The 25,475-nt window shown below is 43.1% G+C and overlaps 1 protein-coding gene across 1 annotated transcript in view; it reads left to right on the forward strand.

Annotated features, from left to right (window-relative positions):
• ncanb (neurocan b) overlaps nt 1–25,475 on the forward strand; it is a 251,579-nt gene that overhangs the window by 104,191 nt on the left and 121,913 nt on the right. The window contains exons 6-8 of the mRNA XM_079505412.1: nt 16,148–16,377; nt 17,258–17,426; nt 25,284–25,458. Of these exons, the coding sequence (XP_079361538.1) occupies nt 16,148–16,377; nt 17,258–17,426; nt 25,284–25,458 (574 nt within the window). The remainder of the gene's footprint in view (nt 1–16,147; nt 16,378–17,257; nt 17,427–25,283; nt 25,459–25,475) is intronic.

The raw sequence follows: 25,475 nt of genomic DNA on the forward strand, positions 1-25,475 counted from the left end.
GTTTTCGTTTTCAGGAAGTAATAAAACATATATTTTTATGGACGTTTGATATAAAAACACACAAAAATGAGAATTTTCCCATTTTTTTGGCATCCATTGTTCGGTATGACCATATGATGACCACGGATATGGTCTAAAAGTGTGAAAAACATATTTTTCATTTCACTACACCTTTAAGGGGCTACCCAACCAGACTCTAACCAGACAGTAGTACAATTGATAAAGGAAAATAGGTTACCACACATCCAATTATCAGTATAAAACATGACAAGCAAAAAGGAAAAACTTTGAAAGATTTGAGAGTGTACATCGTTTCTAGAAAAATCAAGGGAAACAGAAAAATGACATGTAGGAAAACAGCTAGGATACAGCATCAAAAGATAGTGAAAGGGTGAATTCAATGAAAGGGGACCAAGCCTTTACAAATTTCTGGCGAGATTTGTATCTGTTGTATCCGAGCTTCTCCAATGGTATAAAGGATAGAACATATCCTTGACCCTACATGTTGGAGGTTTATCAGATTTCCAATTGCGGAGAATAAGTCTCCTCGCTATGAGTGAAGAAAAAGCTATGAAATTGGCTTGGGAGAGGTAATTGGTGCATCGTCGTTGGGAAGTCCAAATATAGCAGTTATCGGGTTGGGCGCAATTGGTATATGACAAATGGTTGAAAAAGCATCAAAAATACTATTCCAAATGGGTTCAAGGAAGTGCATCCCCAAAACATATGTCCAACAGAGGCTGGCTCCAGATTACATCTTATACAAGTAGAATCAATGTCAGGATACATTTTAGATAGTTTTTCTCTCGAGAAATGCAAACGATGTACTATTTTGAATTGAATTAGGCAATGTCTAAAACATAAAGAGGTAGTATGAATACGCTTCAAAGAGAGTTCCCACGTCTCTTCCTCCAGCTCTAAATTCAGGTCCCATGCATCCATTATTTTTCTTTGCAATGTTTTAAGTTTGGACAGAACTTCAGAGCAGAGCGTGAATCTAAAATCCCCCCATATGCTTGGCATGGCTCACTGAGCCATTGCAAAGGGGGGGGGGGGACATTTCAAACTTGTTAAAATTCTGATTGATTCTGTAATTTATCGCCTGTCTCCCTTCTCTCCTACCTCAGTTTCTTGTCTCTCTTCACTCTGATCTGATAAAAGCCAAAATATTGACTTAAAAGTATTAACTTATTTGAAATGCTGCAGTTATAATTCAAAACTTAATACCCACAGTATTTGTGAGCATGTTATCCAAACTTTGTGGAAAGATTTCATATAGTTTTGAATTTGTTTGCTTCGCTTATCTGCTTACTTACACTTCTCAGGGCTAAAAGAGGTGTGTCAAGGGAGACAGACTAAGCAGGATTACTATGCAGGGAAAGCAACAGAGGTTTCATGCAGAAGAAACTCTCGAGTTGTACTATCTGTGTATCTGCCTGCCTGCTCTTGTCTGCCTTCCCACGATCGCTCTGTTTGACACTTTTATCTAGTGCAGAAAGTTCTTTAATGTGCAAGTCAGATGCGATGCGGGCATGCCTGCACCCACAGTCATGAGCTTCTCTCTGACCTCTTGGTGCCCTAGCTTCCTGTATCTCCTGGTTGTCTGTGTGGGGCGGTGGGCGAAGCAAAGCAAAGCAATGTTACTATATTTACCCAGGGTAACTGGACTAAGCATCAGATACTTGTTTACAGCCAGGCCCTGCTCATAGAACATTTCATGGTAGTGGTTCAATGCCTTGCTCAAGGGCACTTCAGCGGTGGTAATTTTAACGTGCCTGTCCGGGGATACGAACTGGCGACCTTCCGGTATCAAGACCGCTCCGCAAACCGTTCGGCCACCGCATGTTTGTGTTTTAAAGAGAGTTTGTACTAGTACAGTATGCTGGGTCTTCTGCATGGTATTGCCTTTCCCTAATGTTAAGACAAACAGCAGAGGTGCTACTGTAGGTTCCATGACTCAGCATCCAGACCCTATGGGCAGTGCAGCGCTGACAATGCAGCATATAAAATAAATGCACACTCTCGTGTGTGTGTGTGTGTGTGTGTGAGTGTGTGTGTGTGTGTGTGTGTGTGTGTGTGTGTGTGTGTGTGTGTGTGTGTGTGTGTGTGTGTGTGTGTGTGTGTGTGTGTGTGTGTGTGTGTGTGTGTGTGTGTGTGTGTGTGTGTGTGTGTGTGTGTGTGTGTGTGTGTGTGTGTGTGTGTGTGTGTGCGACACTCGCCACACTCAGTTGTGAGCCTTCTGGCAACACATTGTCTAGAATCACTGCAGTGACATCATTTCTACATAATTATGCTTTTAAGTCAATAGGGTGTTTGTATCAGCTTGCAGAGCTGATCATGTATCAGGCAGCTAATACTTCAACACCTAGCTCCTCCTACTTCAACACCCAACTCCTCCTACTTCAACACCCAGCTCCTCCTACTTCAACACCTAGCTCCTCCTACTTCAGTACTTCTCTTCAACTCTTCACTTCTACACTTTCTATCCTTCAAGCCAATGGGGAGACTTTAGTTATTTGTTTGGGAATTGGCATTCCAGTCGTATTATTTTCTTCTCTTGCACTCTACCCACCTTGGCCTCTTTCTTGGGTGAATGAATATGGAAATTGTCGATGGGTGGTAGCCGGCTGGCACAGAGGGGGATGGAACTGGCTGGCAATGAAGCTCCATGTTCATTTGACAGCTAAGAGAGAGGGATGGAGACATTAGTGAGAGGAAGGTGTGATGGGAGGAGACCAGATTAAAGGACAACTTCACCCATTTTGGTCCTCAGCTCCTCACTAATGTTCATTATAATATGGTACCATTTTATCATGAACATTATGAGGACCAATTATATGAAGATATATGACAATACGTAAATGGTTGAAGGCATCCTTTAAGACCAGACTGCACAAATGCAACTCCTTGTAACTGCCATTGGGGACTGCAAGTAGTTGCAAGGAATTGCGTTGGTGCGGTCTGGCATTAACACAAAGTATGTCAAGAACGCGTTCTTCTCTCCACAACATACGTAACAAGACGAAGAACCTCGTCTTTCTTTATATTTTTATTTTATGTGAACACTACGGTGTAGTCATGCAGATACAAACCAACACATACGTAGAACAACATAAAGACAAATAAAAACAGAAACATTGTTTTTTTTGCTTTTACTCAGACAGCCTACATACGGATCCAACGCTGCACTTCCTGGTTGCCCAGGATCTCTTCTTCTACTCTGGTATTTCGAGCATTTGGCTGGCCTCACGATCCTGCCTAGTGTAACCAGGGACGGATTAACCCCCACGAGGGCCCCTGGGTCAGTAATCTTTGCAGGGACCCCATAGCGAGCGTGTGTGCGACATATTTGTCATCTTTTTTACCTAAATTTAACAAAATCAATGGCCAATGAAGGGCCCCAGAAGCCGTCGAAGGGCGTCAAACCTAGTACCGTGTGGTCCAATTTCCCAGAGGGGCCCCTGAGAGCCAAGGGCCCCTGGGCCACGGCCCCAATGGCTAATTTGTCCCTGGGGCCGAATGGGTTAAATTAGGGGAACCGAGTTGGATGAATGTTCGTTCCACCTCTCAGTTGAATTTTCGTCTTCAACTTTCATATCAATATACTGTCCAAATAATACTGCGATACGGAGGGGCGTAAAATTATGCCAGGCAGTTACTGCCGTCAAAATATGACCCCCCATTTAAGAAACACTTTGTTTGTAGACACTCGTGCTTTCTATGGTGTGATTTGGGGCCCAACATCTTAATACTGTCCAATACTTAGATACGGAGGGGGGTGAAATTATGACAGGCAGTTACTGCCGTCAAAATATAAAAAAACACTTTGTGTTTGAAATAGACACTTGTGCTTTCTAATGTGTCATTGCATGCATTCTCTGGTTTGTTCTGCGTGTGCCTACATGTGCATTAATGCTGACCCTGCGCTGCCGTGCCAGATAAATGCATCGTTGAACCACACAGGGTGCAGAAGTGAGTCACTGCACTGCTAGCAACCTCAGATGAGCTCCTGTGAAGTGTGGCACAGCCTGGTGCGAGCCATTGCACAGCTTAATAGACAGCATCAGGAGTGGGGTGGGAGTGAGACACTTGACTTATAATATACATTACCTTGTCGGGGGGGCAAGAGTATTGGAAGATGGAAACCTGGTGACAGATAAGAGAAAGAGAGAAGAATGAAAGCTAGGAAATGGAGAACAACACACAGATGGGAAGAGAGGAGAAAGGAGAATGCTATAGTGATGATCAGGTCAGATAAAATGAGGGGGGTGGACTGGTAGAACAGAGAAACAGTGATGGAGGAGATACGAGGGGAATGAGAGAGTTGAGTGAGAGCGAGGATATTAGCAGGAAGAGGTAGACAAAGACAGAGCAGATGAGAGAGAGAGGTGCTGCTGGGAAAGGGTAAAGCAGGGATAGAGGAGAGGGGATTAGATGAGAGAACTAGAATTAGAATGAGAGAGAGAGAGAGAGAGAGAGAGAAAGAGAGAGAGAGAGAGGTTGAAAGAATATGGGAGATGAGAGGATTGGTGCTCTGACAGACAGAATGACAGGAGGAGGACAGGATGAGAGGAGAGGCAGGAGAGGATCTCATGAGAGACAAAATACCAGCATGGGGATGTCATTCAAAAAAGCATGCTCTCTGCAGAGGACATGCTGTGTCTAGTGTCTACGTACATGTGCGTGTGTGTTGCGCACGCATCCACCCACGCACGCACGCACGCACGCACGCACGCACGCACGCACGCACGCACGCACACACGCACGCACGCACACACACACACACACACACACACACACACACACACACACACACACACACACACACACACACACCTTTGTGTCACCTGACAGGCAGCCGATGTGAGTATGGAGTGGTGTATGTTCTGTACATGTAAGATAAGAACAGATCAGATCAGATAAACCGTTATTGATCCCTGGAGGGAAATTCAGGTGTCATAGCAAGCAACAGCAGCAAGGTTGAAACACAGGAGTAGCACAGACTGTAAGAGTAAAAGTAATACAAAGTACTAGAATGGGGTGCTCCGTGGAGTGCATATCTCCACAGAGCTTTTTTTTGTCTCCTGGCAAGATACAAAGGTATTTTTGTTTTTGTCTGTATTGTATTGTTGCTCCCCTTCCCCTTTCCCCAAGAGGACCACAACGGAAACAAGCCTGACGGCTTTCTTGTGACTCTATCCTTTTGAAATGTATTTTTCAATAAAGTAATCAATCAATCAATCAATCAATCAATCAATCAATCTCCATCAGGCTATAGGTAGCCTATCCAGGGCTTTAAAGGCATTGGTTGCACCGCTGCAGCCATCAGGAACCCAAGGAAGCTGTGCAGGGAAATGGCGTTTCTATGACATAGGCTTCATCTTTTCACATTTGTAGTAGCACCCCTTAATGGGGAGAAGTGAGGTGTGCTGTATATAAGCTCCTCAACATGTGATTCCAATATGGGGTTGATTGTTTCATGATCTATGCCTGGCGTTTGTTGTTAAACATAAACAGCTTAGAGTCAATCGTTCATGATTTTTAAGCATAGATCCCTCCGTTTGTATGATACGTACGTACGTAAGTTGAAATGGAAGTTGCACATCGCCGACGGGCCAAGGGAGTCGAGTGCACGGAGTCGATAGGCGGTGATAAATATGTTATGATAAACACCTTTAAATATTACCCAATACATGTAAAAATGTCCAAAGGAATCAATATTACTTTAAAAGTAAAACTTTGATGTTACAGAAAATAGTACAGTCACTTTAAGACAGCACAACCCAGAATGGAAAAGACCATAAATATTAATAGTTCAGACGACACAGAAAAAATATAGTTTAGGTAATTTAGTGAATAATTCAATTCGAGATACAGTTATTGTGAGATTCAGAAGTTACGTCGCATATATATTATATTCCATATAGGTTATAAAGTCCCGGTTCTGGATAAAGTCTCTACCGTGGATACACATCTATAGGCAAAATGACGCAATAGTTGTTTTTCTTTATGTGTTTACTTTATGTGTTTATGAACTATGGATTGAAATAACAAGGTCACTGCCAAAACAGGGGGATCTGAAGGGACTGGCACAGAGGAGAGCATTGGAAATCATACAATCATTGTGACATGACATTATATGAGTTGAGGGTCAATAGCACAGAGGGTAGAGTGATTATGGACTTCTTTTGTTTATATATAAAGTATATTTATTGGTTTTAACTAAATTAAAGACAACACACAAACACAGGCAGACAATGTAGGTCCAATATGATCTTTTTTGTAGAAAGTGTCCAATTTAGAATTCACAACGAATACAGTCCATTATAATATTATGCCATGATTGCTTTGATGGAGCAACATCCTTGATCCAAAACAAAAGAATATTCTTGCTAGCAGCAAACGTTAATAAGTTGAACAACCTTTTATGTTTGACATCTATAATGTGATCATCTGGGAGACCAAAGGGGTCTAAAGGGGTTTAAATCAATTGGGACACCAAAAATAACAGAGAGTTCCGATACAATGTCATACCAATAGTTCTGAAGCTTCACACAGGACCAAAGGCAGTGAATGTAATTATCAATCTCTGTCTTGCATTTAAAGCAAACGCATCCATTTTATTCTTGAGGGCAGGAGTTATACTGTATGTACGTACGTATACAATGTAATATTCTGAACTGGATGGATTTAGTTCGGTTACAACGGAAATCTGTTTTGCATAGGCCCACATATCCGCCCGGTCATCATCATGAATAGAGACGTCCAAATCTTTTCCCCAGGACTGCTTAGTAATCTGAGAGGATAAAGATGAGTTGGAATTCAATACGTCACAGAAAATTGAAATTTGTTTTTTGGAAAACTGCAAAGAGAGGGCTCGTTCTACCTGTGAAGCGGAACTATTGGTTACAAGTGAAGTGTCCTCAGTTATAAAATGTCTAATTTGTAGATATCTGAAAGATTTAGATTTTGGCAACCCATGGCGCTGCTGCAATTGTGTAAAGGACATCACGGTCTGGCCATCAAACAGATCCCCAAGTTTGGTAATGCCCTTCTCATGCCAGACCTTAAAGCCTCTATCTGAGTGTCCCGGCCTAAAGTCAGGATTGCCTACAACTGGAGTAAGGGGAGATGTCAGTTTAGCACGGCCTTCAATAGTACAGACAAACCTCCAGACGTAGCGTGATGGGGTTAGAACAAAATGTTCTAATCGACTTAAGGTCTTTAAATTCCAAAGAGGGCACTTGGACTGTGAACATTCAATATCAAGCCAAATCGAGGAAGGATCCGATTTAAGCCAATTTGTAAGCACCCTAAGGTGCGCGGCCAGTTGATAATGCCTTATATTGGGCAGATCCAGACTGTGATTATGGACTTCTTTCTGAGGGTTATGAAGACCTGGAGAAATTGTTTGTAAACAAATAAAAAATCAGGCGGTTGTCCAGAACCGCAATGTAATCTATACGCATACATGGAGATCCGGTTGTCCAGATCCGTCAATCTGACCGACATATTATGGCCATAGATGGGACCGACTTCAAACTCTGCGAGGGCTCGAGGGAGTGCGGTGCCCAGCTTTGAGTTGTTGGGATAGACAGTGATCAGACACTTCATCACTTTAGGACGAGGCTATAGCCATTCTCTATTCTCCAAATCTACTGTTTTATGGAACGTGTGTGTGTGTGTGTGTGTGTGTGTGTGTGTGTGTGCGCGCGCGCACGCGTGTGCATGCTGCCATCATTAGGAGAAGTAGAGTTGGTAACTTGGTACCAGCATCAATCAAAATATATTTGTATATAATTTAAATGCATAATATACGATGATGAAAGGAATAAATAAATGGATCTGCTTAGACTTTGTTCTGAATCTTCAGTAAAAAAAGAAACTGCTCTTCATCTCTCTCTCTCTCTGTCTCTCTCTGTTTCTCTGTGTGTCTCTCTGTCTCTCTCTCTTTCAGTTTGTTTTATTTAATGTGGTGTGGTGTCACACACACACACACACACACACACACACACACACACACACACACACACACACACACACACACACACACACACACACACACACACACACACACACACACACACACGCACACCGCTATTGTCCTTGGAATGTTTATTTATACCGAAGGATAAAACTACAGCTTGGCTCAACTTCTTCAGTATACTGTATACTGTAGGCTACTTCTGTTTTTCTGTTGTCAGATTCTGTCTTCTGTACTGTAGTTCCCTGTTAACAGCATACACAAGAAAAAAGGTTTCAGTAGAAGTTTTACTTCATGCCTTTGGCTTGTCTCTGCTGGAACACCACTTGAGACTTGGAAAGCCACATGAGGCTTGGAACAACACCACACGCAATATGCTACAATTTTGACCTGAAGGTATGAGGCCAATTGCAATATTCTAGTACTTAACCTTCATCTCAAAGTGTGCATCTCACTATGTTTATGTGTTATGTATTAATACTAGAGCGGTGCCCGTGGGGCCTCTACAGCGGTGCTCGTTGGGCACTGGCCTACTTGGAACGATGCAAGTTGGAAATGGATGCCCCACCCACATATATGTCTGTGTCCCTTTTATGCCCATATATGAAGTTCTTTGTCAGTCGTGCCCAAATATGGAGTCTATGAAGACGTAAGAATGATATCAGAACATGGACACAGGGGCCCTGTCCAGAGCACGAGCGGAGGCCTTTTTGGGGCGGTCGACACCGGCCACTGCACCCCCTGTGATGGTGTGGAACGTGTGTGTCGAATTTGAAGTTGGTGGGGCGAACGGTTCTCGAGTTACGTGGATTACACACAGACAGACAGACGTACAGAGACTTATTGACCCAGAGCAGGGGCCCTGTCCAGAGCCTGGGCAGAGGCCTTTTTAGACGTCAGAATGATGTCAGAACAGGCCAGCTCAGGCCAGCTCCAAACGTATATGGACCCTGGGCAGGGGCCCTGTCCAGAGCCCGGGCAGAGGCCTTTTTGGGGCGGTTCTGGACAACCGTTGGTCTGAACGACTCAACGGTTCTCCAGTTGCGTGGATTACACATGTACAGACAGACGTACAGAGACTTTGGTGGATTTATAGATAGATAGAAATAGAAGATAGATGTAACCTTCCAAAGACAATATGCAACTGTCCAAATGTCATTACACTTTCGGAAACAATCTCAGAATTTTTTGATCAGCGATCAGTTCCACTCTTACAATAGGCTATTTATAGTTCCATTGCTTCATTTTAATTGGCTGAATACCATAGTGTAAAATACTTACACACCTGGGCCACGTGTATCAGTATCACTGTGCTAACTTCTTGTTTACAAAATGTACCATATTCTTGTAGAAATAAATTGTTCTTGAAATGAAATTGATATTCAAAACTGTTGGGAATTGGGATTATGTCCATGATCTTAGAACAGTTAGATAATCCACTCATAGCTGTTCCAAAACCGTGGTAAACCACTGCCAACAGTCTGGACCAGGGAGTTAGTTTTATCCTACGTTGTTGCCAAATTAGATTGACAGGACAATGTAGTGACTACCACAGAGTTTTGAGAATCACTGTAAAATATTACAAATCTATTCCAACAGAACTGCCCACCACCACGCACGCATGCATGCACACACACACTTACAGTACACATGCACACACGCACACACGTCACACACACACACATGATGTGCAGACAAGACGCACCAGGAGTGAGAACAGGAGGGGGATCTTCCCTGATCTGCTCCAGTGACTCTCCATGCAGCGACTGCCTTGCTGGCTGGATAAATGTGGCCTAAGAGAAGACACTGAAGTCTTCATCATTGAAAGAGCCTTTGTGTTAATTTACTCTGAGACTGTCAAAATTTGACCGTTACTGCACTGTCAGAGTTTAGTTGACATGGAGGTCCATTTTCTCCCCCTGAGTTACATTGACACTCAGTATTTTGCATTGTAAAGGCAGAGAAAGGTGAGAGCCAGACTAAGGAAGAGAGAGGGAGCAAGAAGGGGAACGAATAGAGAGTGATGTTATCCATTGTGTTCCTATTACGGGGAAAATGACATTACCATCCGCCACAAGTCCGTGTGCTGTGCTGTGCCAGGCACATAAAGGCTCTCCGGCTGTGTTTAATAATTTGAGAACACCTTCGAAGTCATGACAGATGGGCCAATGGTGGCAATCAAGAGGGTGTCTCTGTGAATTAGAGTAAAGGAAATCAGATGCTCCTCTTCTTATACCCATCAGAGGGGAAGGTTCCTTGAGGTGAGTCCAACGCATCTCTTCTCACAACCTTCCCTCCCCAAACAGTCTTAACACAGAGACAATAACACAGCTCATTCAAGTGAGAAAATCTAACTCTTAAAGGTGCTTGCACACTGTACCATTTTAAAATAATCTGGAGTATCTACAGTACATTGACAGATGAAACTATGACCTATCCTGGCGCAACTTTATACCTTCACGAAACAAAACAGCACAGGAGGATTATTTGGAATAGTTCTTGACTTGGGGGGGGGGGGGGGGGGGGGGGACATGGGTTGGCAGATCAATCCAAATTAAGGTAGATGGTAACACATTCTGCTGTACACATTTCTCTAGCTTACTTTTCTGTTATAGCCAATAATATATACTGGCAACTCATTTTAATCCCTGTAAAGCTAAATAAAATAAGTCTTGAGAGTGGAATCTGGGAGGATCAGTAAAGATTGACATTTAAATCCTTTCGTTCTCTCTCCTCTCTCACAGAGCTAGTGGCTGTGTCTGATTGGTCCTCATTAAAAGCCACAGAGGACAGTGTACAATGAAAAACATACGTATATCCAAACAAAGAAGGTCTCAAAGGGGTTATGCTTATAAAAACATTTTCATCTAAATGTAGATTTGGTATATCCCTGGCAATGGAGTCCTCACAAGTTTACATTCATTATTCTGCCACGGAATAGAGCAATTTTTATTCAAACTGCAATTTAGGGTTCTTTTAAAAAGGTGCATTTCCTTTGGTGTAGTCTTGCCCATTGCAGCACAGGCCAGCACCACCTCTTAGGTCAATTGTAAACAAAGGAACACATTTTGTAGAAATATTAAAGTCGACACAGAGGGGAGGCAGAGTGTGAATAAGATTGTGATTGGCTCGCACTGTTGGCTTCATTCGTGGTTGAGTGGGCATGCCACAGGGAACGCAGGGAGCATAATGGTGTGCTGATTAGTGAGGTGGAACATGGCTGGGATCTGGCAAACAGATGAAACATTACTGATGCCTCTCAGCTAAAGAGTATGTTTGGTTGTATTAGTGTCTAGAAAACCTCAGCAAATTGCTGCTTGATAGTCCTTCGAGACTCATTCCTTTGGGACATTGTGTGCGTGCGTGTCTGCGTGCGTGCGTGCGTGCGTGCGTGCGTGCGTGCGTGCGTGCGTGCGTGCGTGCGTCCGTGCGACATGCGTGCGTGCGTGCATGTTATTGTGTATACTAATTTGTGGTGGTTCAACAGTTGAACACAGATGAATGCCACATCCCCCTGGGGGATAAGCCAAAGAGAGGAAATGGGAGGGAGGGGACTCAGGGGAGTGAAGTTTGATGACATGGATTAAGTCCATGTGTGTACATGTGAATGCCCTAATGGCGTGCATGTGTGTGTTTGTGTCAATCATTCTCCACAAATCTTCTGCTGACTCACTGTGTTTCTAGCACCATCTATTTTTCTGTCAAATCCCAGCTGACTCCTTTCCAATCACACAAAATCCATTTCCCTGTTACAATGCTTTTTCCATTTCCTTTCTGTTACCCTTGTTTAGATATTTTCCCTCTCTCTTGACTCAATCTCTCTGTTTTGATTGCACTCTCCTTTTTGCCTTGTTATGTTGGACTCGACTGTGCCTCTTCTTCTCCTTTCAATAGCGACGTGTCAGTGTTTTCTTCTCTTGTGTCAGTGCAGAGAGAACAGCTCCTCACTGATGCTATCAAGTAAAACAGAAAGTGCTTCTGTTTTTCCCGCCATGCATTCTTTCCATTGGCGTGAAATCCCGATATATACTTTGTAGCATGCCGGTGTCGTGTGTCGAAAATAGATCTACAAGCTCACAATGCGTCACGACGCGACATGTTGTGAGCTCTACATCTATTCACATCTATCTACATCTATCTACATGTTGTACACCTATTTTCGTTATAAATTGAGCATTACCTTGCTGGCCTTGTAGACCTTGTATAATTTCACAGACCTTGAATTTCACACTGCAAGGCACTTCCAGGCTCTTCCCCTAAACATTGTTGAACAAAATATCAATTAGCCTTCAGGCTCCAGCACTACTTTATATTCTTGCACTCTAAACGTGTATTGCCATATGAAGTCACATTTGTCTCCCTACACAAAGCAGGAAATATCTCCCAATTGCCAAGCAAGGTGAGCAACGATTTCGGGGTAATTGTTGTTAATGACCACAATGGCATTGTTCATTTAGTCCACTATTCTGTGTTGCCTTTATTCTAGTTTCCGAGCCTTTGAAAAGCTGAAATGCTCATCCATCTTACAGGTCGCTTAACTCAGTGGGTTGAGCGTCTCTAGAGCATGACGTTAGAGGCCGTTACAGAGCAATAATTTGCTGTGTTTGATGCTGTGAAACAGAGCAGCAGGGTTTAATGTGGATCATTCTATGAGGGAAATTGACAGACAATGCTTGCCGGAGAGGATGTCACAGTGTACACAGTAATATCCAGAATATTATAATTCAACTAGTGTGTAAAAGTGTAAAAAACGGATCCGTAAGTCATGCACCATTCAGGATGCTACAGTGTAGTGATTGCACTGCAAAATTCGGAGTGGTCATTTAACACATATTGATTGCCAGGTATTAATTTATTAATTCTTCCTCTGTTTTTCAGTGTTTTTACCTTATTTTGTCAACCCACGGGACCCGCGATGCGAATGATCGTATTTTCTTTCACCCGGAAAATGCATTTTGTCAACTCGATCATCGGTTATGGTTATTTAGTTATGGGCTGTCGTAATATGACGTCCTTGGCAGTCATAAATGGACCTGAAAGGGCGTAATCACTAATCTCAGAGTTAAATTAACACTCCAGATTTTGCAGTGCAGGTACTGTATGTGTGTTTGTGTGTAAGGTTGATGTTAATAAGCACTCCCAGTAGCTGGAAGGAGAAGGCATTGACAGCCTCTGCAGTTTGTCTCTGCTCAAAGGCACATTAACCATCAAGCAGGGATGAAAAATGTCAGCAACACCATGAATTTGTAAGCATTAGTGGCTGTGTGTCACTGTGGAAGTGCATGTGAACGTGTCTGAGTGCGTGCGTGCCTTGAATATAGCTTGTTTTCACCAAAAAACGTTGTCTGGGAACAGAAACCAGAGAAACATGTATTCTTTTAAATAAATCCTATAATATTCTAGGCTACTAAACCGGCTTGGATTAGTTTTTTCCGGGTGTCCTCTGACCCGGAAGTCCTAGGTTAACTCACAGGTTGCAGAAGAGCACTCTCTATCGTAAAAACTGAAAACACCAAATGACGAATGACCGGAATGGCGGTCTGTGCGTTGTATTGAAATTACGTATGTTTGTGTTTTTTGTTTTGTTTTTTGTTTTTTACATGCACATAAGTAGTTAGATGTGAGAAAAAATATGGCAAATGAGAAAAATATATTTTTCTACTGGTGGGTGGAAATATTTAGAATAGGGAGGATTATTAAAATGTGTTGTGCCTACTCTCTACATGACCTATTTATTACAGGGAGACAAAACAGCTTGTTGGTTTACATACAGTATTTCTCTGAAAATCTGTAATCCAATGCGCCACACCGTGAGCTTGTAGATCAGCTATTTTCAACCTAATGTTTTCCCCAGAATGGGGACACTATAGGGTTCATGTGGTTATAAGAGTAGGGGCAGAGCTGTCGTGTGAGTGGCAGAAGAGAGGGAGAAGGGTGACACAGAGGAGCGAGAGGACACGGAGAGAATTAATGGCTAACACATTGCCTGTGATATCTGTGTGGAAGGAGGACGCAGTGGTAGAAAAAGTACTCAAATGTTTTACTTAAGTAAAAGGGTCAATACTGTAATATATAGAAATACTCTGTTACAGGTAGAAGTCTGGAATTCTAAAATGTACTTGAGTAAAAGTACGAAAGTGTTGACATTAAAACGTAGTAAAGCACTAAAAGTAAAAGTAATCATTGTGCAGAATGTCCCATTTCAAGTTTTCAAATGTATAAAAATATTTTGAAATGATCAGATCTACAAGCTCACAATGCGTAGCATCGAGACGAATTGTGAGCTTGTAGAATGGCTATTTTCAAATGGTCTAGGGCTTAAGTGGGTAATGTATGTTTTGTAATAACAATCAAAATCTATAAAGTAATTAACAACAAAACTTTTAAAATAATTGTAGTGGAGTAAAAGTATTGGAAATTGGAAATACTCAAGTAAAGTACAAATACCTCAAAATAGTACTCAAGTATGGTACTTAAGTAAATGTACTTAGTTAATTACATTCCACCACTGAGAATTAGTGGCTCACACAGTGCCTGTGATGTGTGTGTGGAAGGAGGCAGAGCACCTCCAATCTGCCATGTAATTACTGTGCAGACAGGAGGGGCCATTCCTACAGTGTGGCAGACGGTAGGGGACCCCGGGCCTCTCCACGCTTCAACATATCAGATCCAATTCAGACGGCGTCGGAGCGGGACCCCCGCAGAAAGGTGTGCGGAGGAAACGGAAACGAAAAGAAATCAATGGCTCATTTTCTCCACACCGACCGACTGCACGCGTTTCCTATTTCAACCCAAGCAAGAAATGCTTTATCCTTCTCTCAGTTGTATTTTTGCAACTCTCTCTCTCTCGCTCTCTCGCTCTCTCTCTCGCTCTCTCTCTCTCTCTCTCTCTCTCTCTCTCTCTCTCTCTCTATCTCTCTCCCTCTCTCTGTATCTCTCTTTCTCTCTTACAGTCATGCACAATCTCTCCCTCTATATGTCCCTTTCACTCTTATCCTTGCTGTCTCTTTCCCTCGCCCCCTCACAACAGCATGGCATTCCATTCAATATAGTGAACGCCGATTAAATGGATTTTAAGTCATGCTTCTCCCTCAGTGGGCACTGTTGAAATGATATTTTACTGACAGACTTCAGTTCTTTCTCTTTTAATTAATTAGTGCTTTTATAAAGGAGTTCCCACAGAGACAGAGTACAGTATAGTGGAAGGAGTACATAATGAGTCTGGGCTTTTAAAAGGCAGAGGAGAAGGAGACTTGTACCTTCCTGTGTTTTATAACATGGTGAGAGATTGATAATGTGGATCTCAGGGCTCCACTCTTTCTTTCGTTCTTTCTTTGTCTTTCTTTCTTAAACTTCGTGCACACTAACAGAATACAGAGGCGCTAAGCCAACGCTGTTGACTAGTAACGGTGGATTGGTGGGCATCACAACTGACAACTGAGCAATCCTTTTAACGCTGGAGGGACCGAGATGAATATTTCTAGCACTAGCAGTCAGTATATATTTACTCTGGTGTGATGCCGGCGGCTGCAATATCGGTGGTTTCTTAATAGATAATGGGCTCCTTTTAAATTGGCAGAGGGAAAATATAGTGATAACAGAATGTTAGAGGGAAAACAGTTTGTGTGATGCGTGCTAACGTTTATGGTGTGGGTCAATGCAGTGGTGCTCTCTACCCAGAGGAGATGATGATATCGATTGTAACACAAACATCCAGGTGTGATGTATGGTTTATGAAAGCAGTCTTGATATCTCTTCTCCTGTAGAATGTGGCCCTGCCTCCTACTGTTCAGTAATCGTTCTGTTGGATCAATGGCCCAATAATCAATGGGAGAGAATGAGCCCGAGTTGATTGCATGACGTCGACACAAAAGATGATCTGATGGATCAAAAGATGGATTGAAAAACCATGCATTTTCCTGTACATTAGATAATTAACAACCTGTCTGTGGAAGGGGGGGTTGTCTTTGTTTGTCCGTCTGTAAAAACAGACCAAAAAAACCAAACAACTGGAATATTAAATTGATGTCTCTTCTCTTCTCTTCTCTTCTCTTCTCTTCTCTTCTCTTCTCTTCTCTTCTCTTCTCTTCTCTTCTCTTCTCTTCTCTTCTCTTCTCTTCTCTTCTCTTCTCTTCTCTTCTCTTCTCTTCTCTGCCTTGGCAGCTGTAGCCCAGGCAAACACTGTGGTGAACATGCGTAAAGTGACCCACCAGACCATCAGTGAGGAGCTGTCTAAGACTGTCCTTCTGCCATGCCTCTACACGCTGCGGCCCGCATCTGGCGCATCCCACGAGCCACCCAGGATCAAATGGACCAAGGTCTGGGGCCAGAGAGGCTCCGATGGCTTGCAGAAGGAACAGTCTGTGCTGGTGGCCAAAGACAATGTGGTCAAGGTAAGGCTGAGAAGTTCACATTGTGTATGAAGCTCCATTACAAAGCGACAGGCCCGATGTGTATTATGAGAGTGAACATGCTCAGTTATGCAGTATGATGATATACTATTATACCGGTACTATAGGCAGAACTTGAACTGAATTGATGCTCAATTCAGTCTATCAGTCTACAGGTATATCTCTCCCAAGTGCATGACAAACGTGTCTGAAATGGAATTTAACATCATACTAGCTCATCATTAGCTCCTCCTTCGCAATGAAAGAGATTGCACCATATTTTACACTTACATTTTTTTATTGTACAGTCTTTCATTGCTTTAATATTATAGGTTGGAATCATGTCCTTATTTTCTCAAAATGTTGCCTTGGGGTATTATTTTCTATTTCTTTCATTCTTTTGTGCATTCACTCAGGAGTTGCAAGCGGTATAAAATAATTGAATGATCTATGTTTATTAACAGGTCACTATTCGCATCCTTCTTTCCTTCATTTCTTCCATCCCTCCTTCCTTCTCTCCTTTCTACCTTCCTTTTACGTTCATACGGTACCTCTTCCTTTTTTTGAGGGGCACTAGCCCCTCTTATGCACATCTTTGTGTGTGTGTGTGTGTGTGTGTGTGTGTGTGTGTGTGTGTGTGTGTGTGTGTGTGTGTGTGTGTGTGTGTGTGCGTGTGTGCGTGTGCGTGTGCGCATGTGCGCGTGCGTGCGTGCGTGGCACGGAATGTGATGATTTGATTGGCTGATCTATGATGATAAGTGAGTGCCCCTCACTTCACTTGAGTGTGATTTTTTTCTCTTCGTTCCAGCTTCCATGCACTCTTTTGGTCCTTCCCCATGCTCGTCTTCCTCCGTGCCTTGCTGACTTTCTGTTCTTCTTTCAGATAAAGAAGGCCTTCCAGGGTCGCGTCACCCTGCCTGGTTACCAGGACAACCGCTACAATGCCAGTATGGCTCTGACCGGCCTGCGTTCCAGTGACTCTGGCCTTTATCGCTGTGAAGTGGTGGTGGGCATCAATGACGAACAGGACACAGTCCCACTGGAGGTCACAGGTAAGAGAGAGAGAACAAGGCCGCCTACACCCGAATATTTAGCACATTTTGTGAATTCATAATCTCAGATCCACCAGCCAGAACTCCATGTTTGACGTTATCAATATGATGTCCTCATTATGAATTCACAGGAAAGCCACACTGTTATTTAGACTACTTCTTGTTTTTGTTATTTATGTTTGAGGGGCCCAACCCCTCCTATGCTCAGCTTTGTGTGTTTGTGTGTACCCCATAGCGATGATTTGATTGGCTGAGCACCCCATAGCGATGATTTGATTGTATCAATTAATATCATATTCTTATCAAATTGTGCCTCTTGCTGCCCCTGATATTCTTACTATAGCAGCAAATACTTTGTCCCATTTGTCCACGGGTCAGGATGCAAAAATTCAGTCCTTGCTTGGTTTGTGCACAGACCCAAAACTGCCCCCCAAAACTATGACACTATGAATAACCTCATTATAACTCCATTCCGATGTTGGCCATTATATGCCAAATGTTGTTTACCGTCTGTGGAAAATATGTGAGGTAGAAGGGGAGATTCCTGGAGTGTCGTATAAAACATGGCTGCTCAGGGGCTATTCATGCTCTGAACATCTACGGTAAATAACCAGGTTCTGGCATGCAGCACTATGTTCATAGCTGAGTCTGACGTCACAATTTGCTTCTCAGAGGGTGTGACACTGTACGCCTGAAACATTTCTTACATTTGTGCACACCCCAGATATTGCAATAATATCAACTTACCCTGGGGGTTGCTATCTATACCATACCAATTACCACATGCAAGTGTTTCGGCCATAGAGGTGTCATCATATCTTTTCCAGGTTGCAGCCTATTTTTAATAATTGCCTATTATGGTAATGACTATACAGTGGTGTGACACGATGCATTAGCTGCAGTATATGCCACTGCTCGCTGCAAATCCATGCTAATGTTGCTAGCGTCAGCTCCCGCAGCACTCTAAAAGCCTAGTAGCCTCATTCTCTCACCCACATATATGGCAGAACAACATAGCTGCATCATCTCCCATTGAGAATAATACAGATATAGCCGTCCACTCCATTATGTGGATATAGCTCCCATGTGTGTATGTACTGTACGTGTGTGCGCGTGCTGTGATGTGTGTATGTGTGTGTGCTTGCATGCATACTGCAAGTGCATGACATGCGTGGGTATGGGTCACTCACTACGTTTCCATGATTACATATAGAGGAGGATGCTTTCCGTCTTTTACAGGCGTGCGGAGCACCTTATCTTCCTCCATAAGAGGCCTTTATGTGTCGTGGTGTGTGAGGCCCCCTGGCACCGCTCTGGGGAGACCTTGGTCCCTCCCACTCTCGGCCAATCGATTAACACACCATAAAAAGCACTCCTTCAGAAAGAAGCCAATTACTTGTCTGTCGAGGAGTAGCCTTCTCTGGGGCTTAGCCGTCATGCTACATGGCGGACCACAGTACGCCTCACACTAATTCCACCAAGTGCTTAACGTGTTTATTAGCAGATATTATATATAGTGATGTTGCTCATCTGTATCAACAGCATTAATCCACTGGGATTCCTCTCAACATGTTATTTAAGCCCTGGGGAGATTAACTGTCTCTTTATTTTTATTTTCACTTTTTGAGTGGCCTATAGACAGCAATGTGCGTCCCTATGTGTGTGTACGTGTCCGTCCGTCCAAGCACAGAAATCAGGTTCTCATCGAGATTGTGGAACCACTGGCGCACATGTTAGCAACATGTCAGAAACTGAACAGTGTGGGATATGTGCATTTTATTTATCTCTTTTTATTTTATATTTCCTGTTATATTGTATTGTTTGTGATATGGATCTTCCTTTGATTGATTGATTGATTGATTGATTGATTGAAATAGCGTTTGTTGACCACCAAGTGTCACTGTTGCGTAGCCTAACTGTTAGGCCCTAACGCACGCACGCACGCACGCACGCACGCACGCACGCACGCACGCACGCACGCACGCACGCACGCACGCACGCACGCACGCACGCACGCACGCACGCACGCACGCACACACACACACACACACACACACACAGAGAGAGGCCAGGGAGGAGAGCTTGTACAGTACAGTACAGTACAGTACAGTACAGTACAGTACAGTACAGTACAGTACAGTACAGTACAGTACAGTACAGTACAGTACAGTACAGTACAGTACTACTCCGTTCAGACGGGTCTGATTTTGGTTGTTCAGTTTCACCAATCTGCCCCTATCCCTGCATGACTCCCCCTATTTTGTCATCTCCCGTCCTTTATTCTGTTGCCACATATCGACTGGTCAATTGCCTGCATGTCTCACCAATTAGAAGATGGGGGCATTGATTCTCTTTGTCAGCCGTTGTCCGTGGTGAGATATAGCCCGCTATGGTTAACTGGCGGATGGGATAATAGACATATCAAGCCCACTGACTTTCTTGAAAGCTTAATTTTGAAATGCTGTTTCTACGGGCGTAGCTGTGGAAACTGGCTGAGCCCTACAGACACTGCAGCTGCCATTAGCTGCAGTCAGGAATGCTTAAAGGACAAGTCTGGACTAAAATAACTCATAGGCCTTTTTTCCCCTTTCTTATGTTTATCTCAAATAACTGGCCATGGGGTCGATTTGCAGAATTGCCCCTGTTGTTCAGTTTCCAGTTTCCAGGGCGACTGTGGCTCAAGAGGTAGAGCAGGTCGTCCAATGATCCATGGGTCGGCGGTTCGAATCCCTGCTCCTCCTGTCTACATGTCGAAGTGTCCTTGGGCAAGACACTGAACCCCAAATTGCTCCCGATGTGCTGGTTGGTACCTTGCATGGCTTCCGCCGCAATCGGTGTATGAATGTATGGGTGAATGTAATGCACAATCTATGTAAAGCACCTTGGATAAATGCGCTATATAAATGCACCATTTACCATTTACCATTTATTTCCCCAGCAGCGTAGAGGCAGTAGCATAGAGTGGAGCCCATTTGTTGAGTTGCATTTTCTGCATTTTGTTTCACCCCAAGTGATTTTATCTATTTCAACTATGAAATAATCCGTCCCAGTCCTCAAGATTAGATTAGAACATTAAATGCCATTGACAATGGACGGAGAATTTACTCCATATGTGTCTGAGCAATTTTGTCCAAACACAATCATTAAATACCATTGACAATGAATGGAGAATTTACGTCATATGTAGACGAGCAAATCGTTATTTTTGTTAAATTCCCATTGACAATGAATGGAGAATTTACGTCATATGTGTCTGAGCAAATCAACATGTTAAGTCATGATGATATACGATGATAAGAGCCCCTCACTTCATACGGGTGTGATACTTTACGTTTGATCTCCACTTACAAAGATCCATGCATGAACTCTCTGTAATCCAGTACCTGACCTGTAGACCTGCTCGCAATTTGGTGTTGGGGGAATTTCTCACTTGAACTGAGTCCCTAGACATGAAAAATCAACGAGGTGCTCGTCCAATTTACAATTTACAATTTACAATTTAGGCATTTAGCAGACGCTCTTAATCCAGCAAGGACTGGAGAGAGACTGAGCCTTAAGTACTGTGGGCTCAGATTGCAAGTGAGTGAATGCAGGTGGTCCAGACACACCCACTCCTAGGTCAGACTGACCTAGGAGGATCACTGAGCACACACAATGGTGCACTTTGAGCTTATAAATGTCAGAATTAGTTGAAATAGACTTATTGCACTTGCTTTTAATCGTAACAATGGCCAGGTAATGGCCAAGGTCTTCGGCCTTAAACGACCTTGACCATGACCTTTAACACCCAAAATGGTTAAAATAGTATCCGAAATGAATTCCACACACTTGAATTAGTCAGAATGGAGGTATTACATGTGCAAATACACCCAGAAATAAAAAAGTTGTATTTTCATCCTAGCTGATGGCGGCCATATTTGATGTTGCCATTGCGCCAAATCCATCACTATGGCAGACGAGCACCTCGTTGATTTTTCATGTCTAGGGACCCATTGACTCAGTTCAAGTGAGAAATTCCCCTAACACCAATTTGCGAGCAGGTCTACAGGTCAGGTACTGGATTACTACGTTGCTGCTTTCAGCTCCACTAGCATTTGAACCTGTTAGAAAGTAACTAAGTACATTTACTCAAGCACTGTTGAGGTTTACTTACGTAACTCTGTCTAATGGGGGCTGCTATGGGCTAGAGGGCAGGTCATAAGGAACTCTGATCATTATGGTCACTTTGAACTGTCTTGGGTCCACAGAAATCTCAACACTTCTCCATCACTTTCATTGAAAACAATCTGTAGAAAGGCCTTTTTGATATCTGCCATGAAAGCTATTTTGTATTTCAAACTTCATCAAAATTCCAAAAAGATGGGTTCAACTTGCACTCAACTATCTTGTGAGAAGAACTGTCAAATGTGACTCTCAACTGTATTGTGAGCTCTGCATGAGATGAGAAAGCATTTACGGGACCGCTTACCTCATTCTCCTCTTCTGGTTCTACTATGCACTGTGCCGAGTAGTCTTGATTAACTTCATTATACCTATCATACAATGTTATGAATAGAATCAAATCTATTCTGTGATGTAATTGGAGGCTATAATCATCTATTAATTATTCCGTGGTAAGATGACTTCACATCGACCCAACACATTTCACAGTGGCTCTTCAAATACTTTCACAGCCAATTTCTTCATCTCAGAATGTGATTCTATCATGTGATTTTCAATTGATTCAATTTCCCAAAAGCTGTGTGACTCATCTGAGAACGCTTTTCTTCTCAGACATTGGCATGCATCCTGTCTATGTCCACAGCTTCAGTGATGACGATGAGTGGTAACGTGTCCCTTGGCCCAGCCATCCAAATATACTGTACTTTCCAGGGTAGTCTCGTGTGGCCGGACTGTTGCCTCCCGCAATTTTCAAATGCTTCCGACGTACAGTCTGGAGCACGGAAGCTCTGATCATGAGCAAGCGATAAAGCGGATGTGATGCTTCCTCCCCGCTTCTGTTTCGTCTTTACAGTCATGCTAATTTAACCTAATATAAATCAAAACCATACAGTATACTTTAGCTTGCTGCTTAGCAGAAATGGAAATTAAAAAATGAAATGTAAAGATATTTTAAAATATATATTTTTTCTTTATAGCATTCGGAGATGGTGGAATAGTTGTCGAGACGCAAAACTATTTCCAGGGTGCCGAGTTCATCATCACGTCTATTTTTCCAGGGACCAGAGCTCCAGTACTGGTCTCGTCCAATTAGGACTCCTAATTCCTCTGTTTCCATCCCTCTGACTGGAATGTCAGCGATGAGCATTCCTTGAGCAGCTCCATGTTCTTACTAAAGAAGAAAATAAATCTTCTTTTTTATGTGAAGAGCTCACTTTGTGTGTTTACAGTAGCTGAACATCTATATTTTAGTTTCTTAAAAACGCCCTTCCTGCATTTAACACCTAGAACGCCCGGGGGTATTTGTAACCATTAAATCAGGACGCCCAGCGATTTGTTTCTTCAGGGCTCATTTCAAAGTGCACAAGGCGCCATCTTGGATGTAGCTGAAGTACCTAGATGTAGCCAAAACACCCCCGAGGCGATCGACAACAACGGGATGTATTATTACTTCTAACGCGACAAGCGACTGGGCCGCGATGGACTGTCAAAAACATAATCTTTGGTTAGAATTGGACGGATTGATTTAGATCAAGAATTATTCACGTTTTAAGATTTTCAATCTCATCCACTAAAATGGAGGGAGACCACTTTGGATGACGTCCCAACCGGAAATGACATTTAATGTTGCCCAACAAGCGCTCCCAGCCTGTGGATGCGGTGCGCTCAGTTATGATATCATTAATGTTCCGTCCTGTGATTGATAGGACGGAGACCTCCGCTCAGGGTGTAACTTGTTGGGGTATTGTTGGGGTATACGTTATGTATACGTATAGGACTTATTTACCTATGACAGTCACGTGCTCTGGAGATGTCCTCTTTAATGAAGCTGTGTAATCGACCCTAGCTACTCGGCTTTGACTTGGTGAGTCTATCCAAATTGTAGCTGTCAGCAATACTGTACTATTCTCAGAACTACACCCAGCCTGTCACTCTCTAGGCTTTACTGTTGTCCATTGGTGCACCTATCTTTCTCTAAAGCTAGATACTGAGCTATAGATACTGACTGGATACTTGACTGTAAACTGTTCTGTGATGTCTTCGGTCACAGTATTCACTGTAAATTCCCTGTGCCCTGCAATTACTGTACGTGCAACATGCCTGATACATACACATACAAGATCCAGGATCTCTTATACTAATTCTCTCTCTGGGGCTTACATTCTTTTGGTAAGATTGGCCGGAATGACTGCTGATGTTCTGAGCATTTTAATAATAATAATTCTTGCTGCTGTGCTACAACTGTAGAAACGACTTTAGATAGGTCAATTTATCAGGCTTACTGTAACTAGTGTTTCTGTCTTGCCATCTGGAACGGACTCTGCTTAGCCACTGACACGCATCTCCAGAAAACGATTTCAGCATTTCTCCTCGGAAAGAGTTGAATCCTTGTCTTTCTCATGCTAATTCCATCCTGTATTGCGATGTTGAGTTCACCTCGTCATCGCAAATGGTAAAGTGCATTTATATAAGGCCTTCCTCCAAAGACATTCACACGCATACAGTACACACAGATGACAATGGCAACAGTTATGTCTCACTCAAGGACCCTTCAACACCAATCCAGGAGGAGCTGGGTCTTGAACCGGGAACCTTCCGATTTCTACACCAACAAACTACTTTTATTTTATTTTCCTTAATCGATTATGTTACAAAGTTGCAGTCATTCAGAAATAGTGTTTATTCTTATGCTTGTCCACCTGACTTTCATTGATTTCAATTCATTCCATTGCAGTTTGCCTCCCAGTGTGACAAATCTTCTAGCTCGAATTGCCAGACCAAGGAAGTGGTGTAGTTCTTTGCATAACCTTTATTTCAGGGGAAAGTTGTGATGGAATAACTTTGTTGCAAGATATTGATTTGAAGCAGGTTTCCTTGTTGCACACAACACACTGATCCCTGGTCGCTCTCCAAGGTGCTGAAAAAATACTCTGGCTTGTCAAAGAGCACGCTTCTTTCTTTCTTTTTCTCACTAATTCTCCTTTATACCATTATGGGCGGGAACCCCTTTTGGTGTTAGCATTATATTATGCTTTAGCTATTGAAAGATAGCAGATCTACAAGCTCATAGCGCGCCACCGAGTGGCGCGCTATGAGCTTGTAGGTCTGCTATTTTTTAAAAATCGAAGAACGACTGACATAGAAACATAGCTTTTTCAGAAAACTGTCAGGATGTAGAAGACATTTTTAGAATCTGATCTCAGGTCAGAATGGGTTATACCACCTCTCTCACCTCTTCCTCTTCTTGCATTTGAGCTATGCAGACCAGACCACAGCAATTCAGCTTTGCTCGCACTACACATTCTTTCATTCCAACATTTCTTATACGGGCAATAATGTGACACTATGTGTGTATGCTGTTAAAATTGGCTGTATCCAAGGGCACCATCTATCTTTTCCCAGAAGATAAGCCGGTTGTCTGTCTCATGCAAATGAGACACGTACAGAGATTGCTTAACCTGACTACTTTTGGGTTTTTTCAGCACAGATGGAACAATGTCAGTACATGATAATAATGTTGAAGTGTGCGTGTCGGCTTGTGTGGAGGCGTGCAGTGTCCATGTTTTATGGTTCAAGGTTACAGCCTGTAAAGATTTCCATGCGAGGTCATAGGCCATTAAATAGAAATATCTGTCTCATCCATGTACACTGCACTAACTCCCATCACATTCCATCTTCGCTCTCTGCCTCCCCCAGGCGTGGTGTTCCACTACCGGGCGCCTCATGACCGCTACGCCCTGTCCTTTCTTGAGGCCCAGAGGGTGTGTGCGGAGAACTCAGGCGTTATTGCCACACCAGGGCAGCTCCAGTCCACCTTCGATGATGGCTACGACAACTGCGATGCCGGCTGGCTGTCTGACCGGACTGTACGGTAAGGTGTTCCGAATG

The sequence above is a fragment of the Electrona antarctica genome (genome assembly GCF_951216825.1).
Source record: "Electrona antarctica genome assembly, chromosome: 7".
NCBI classification, from domain to species: Eukaryota; Metazoa; Chordata; class Actinopteri; order Myctophiformes; family Myctophidae; genus Electrona; species Electrona antarctica.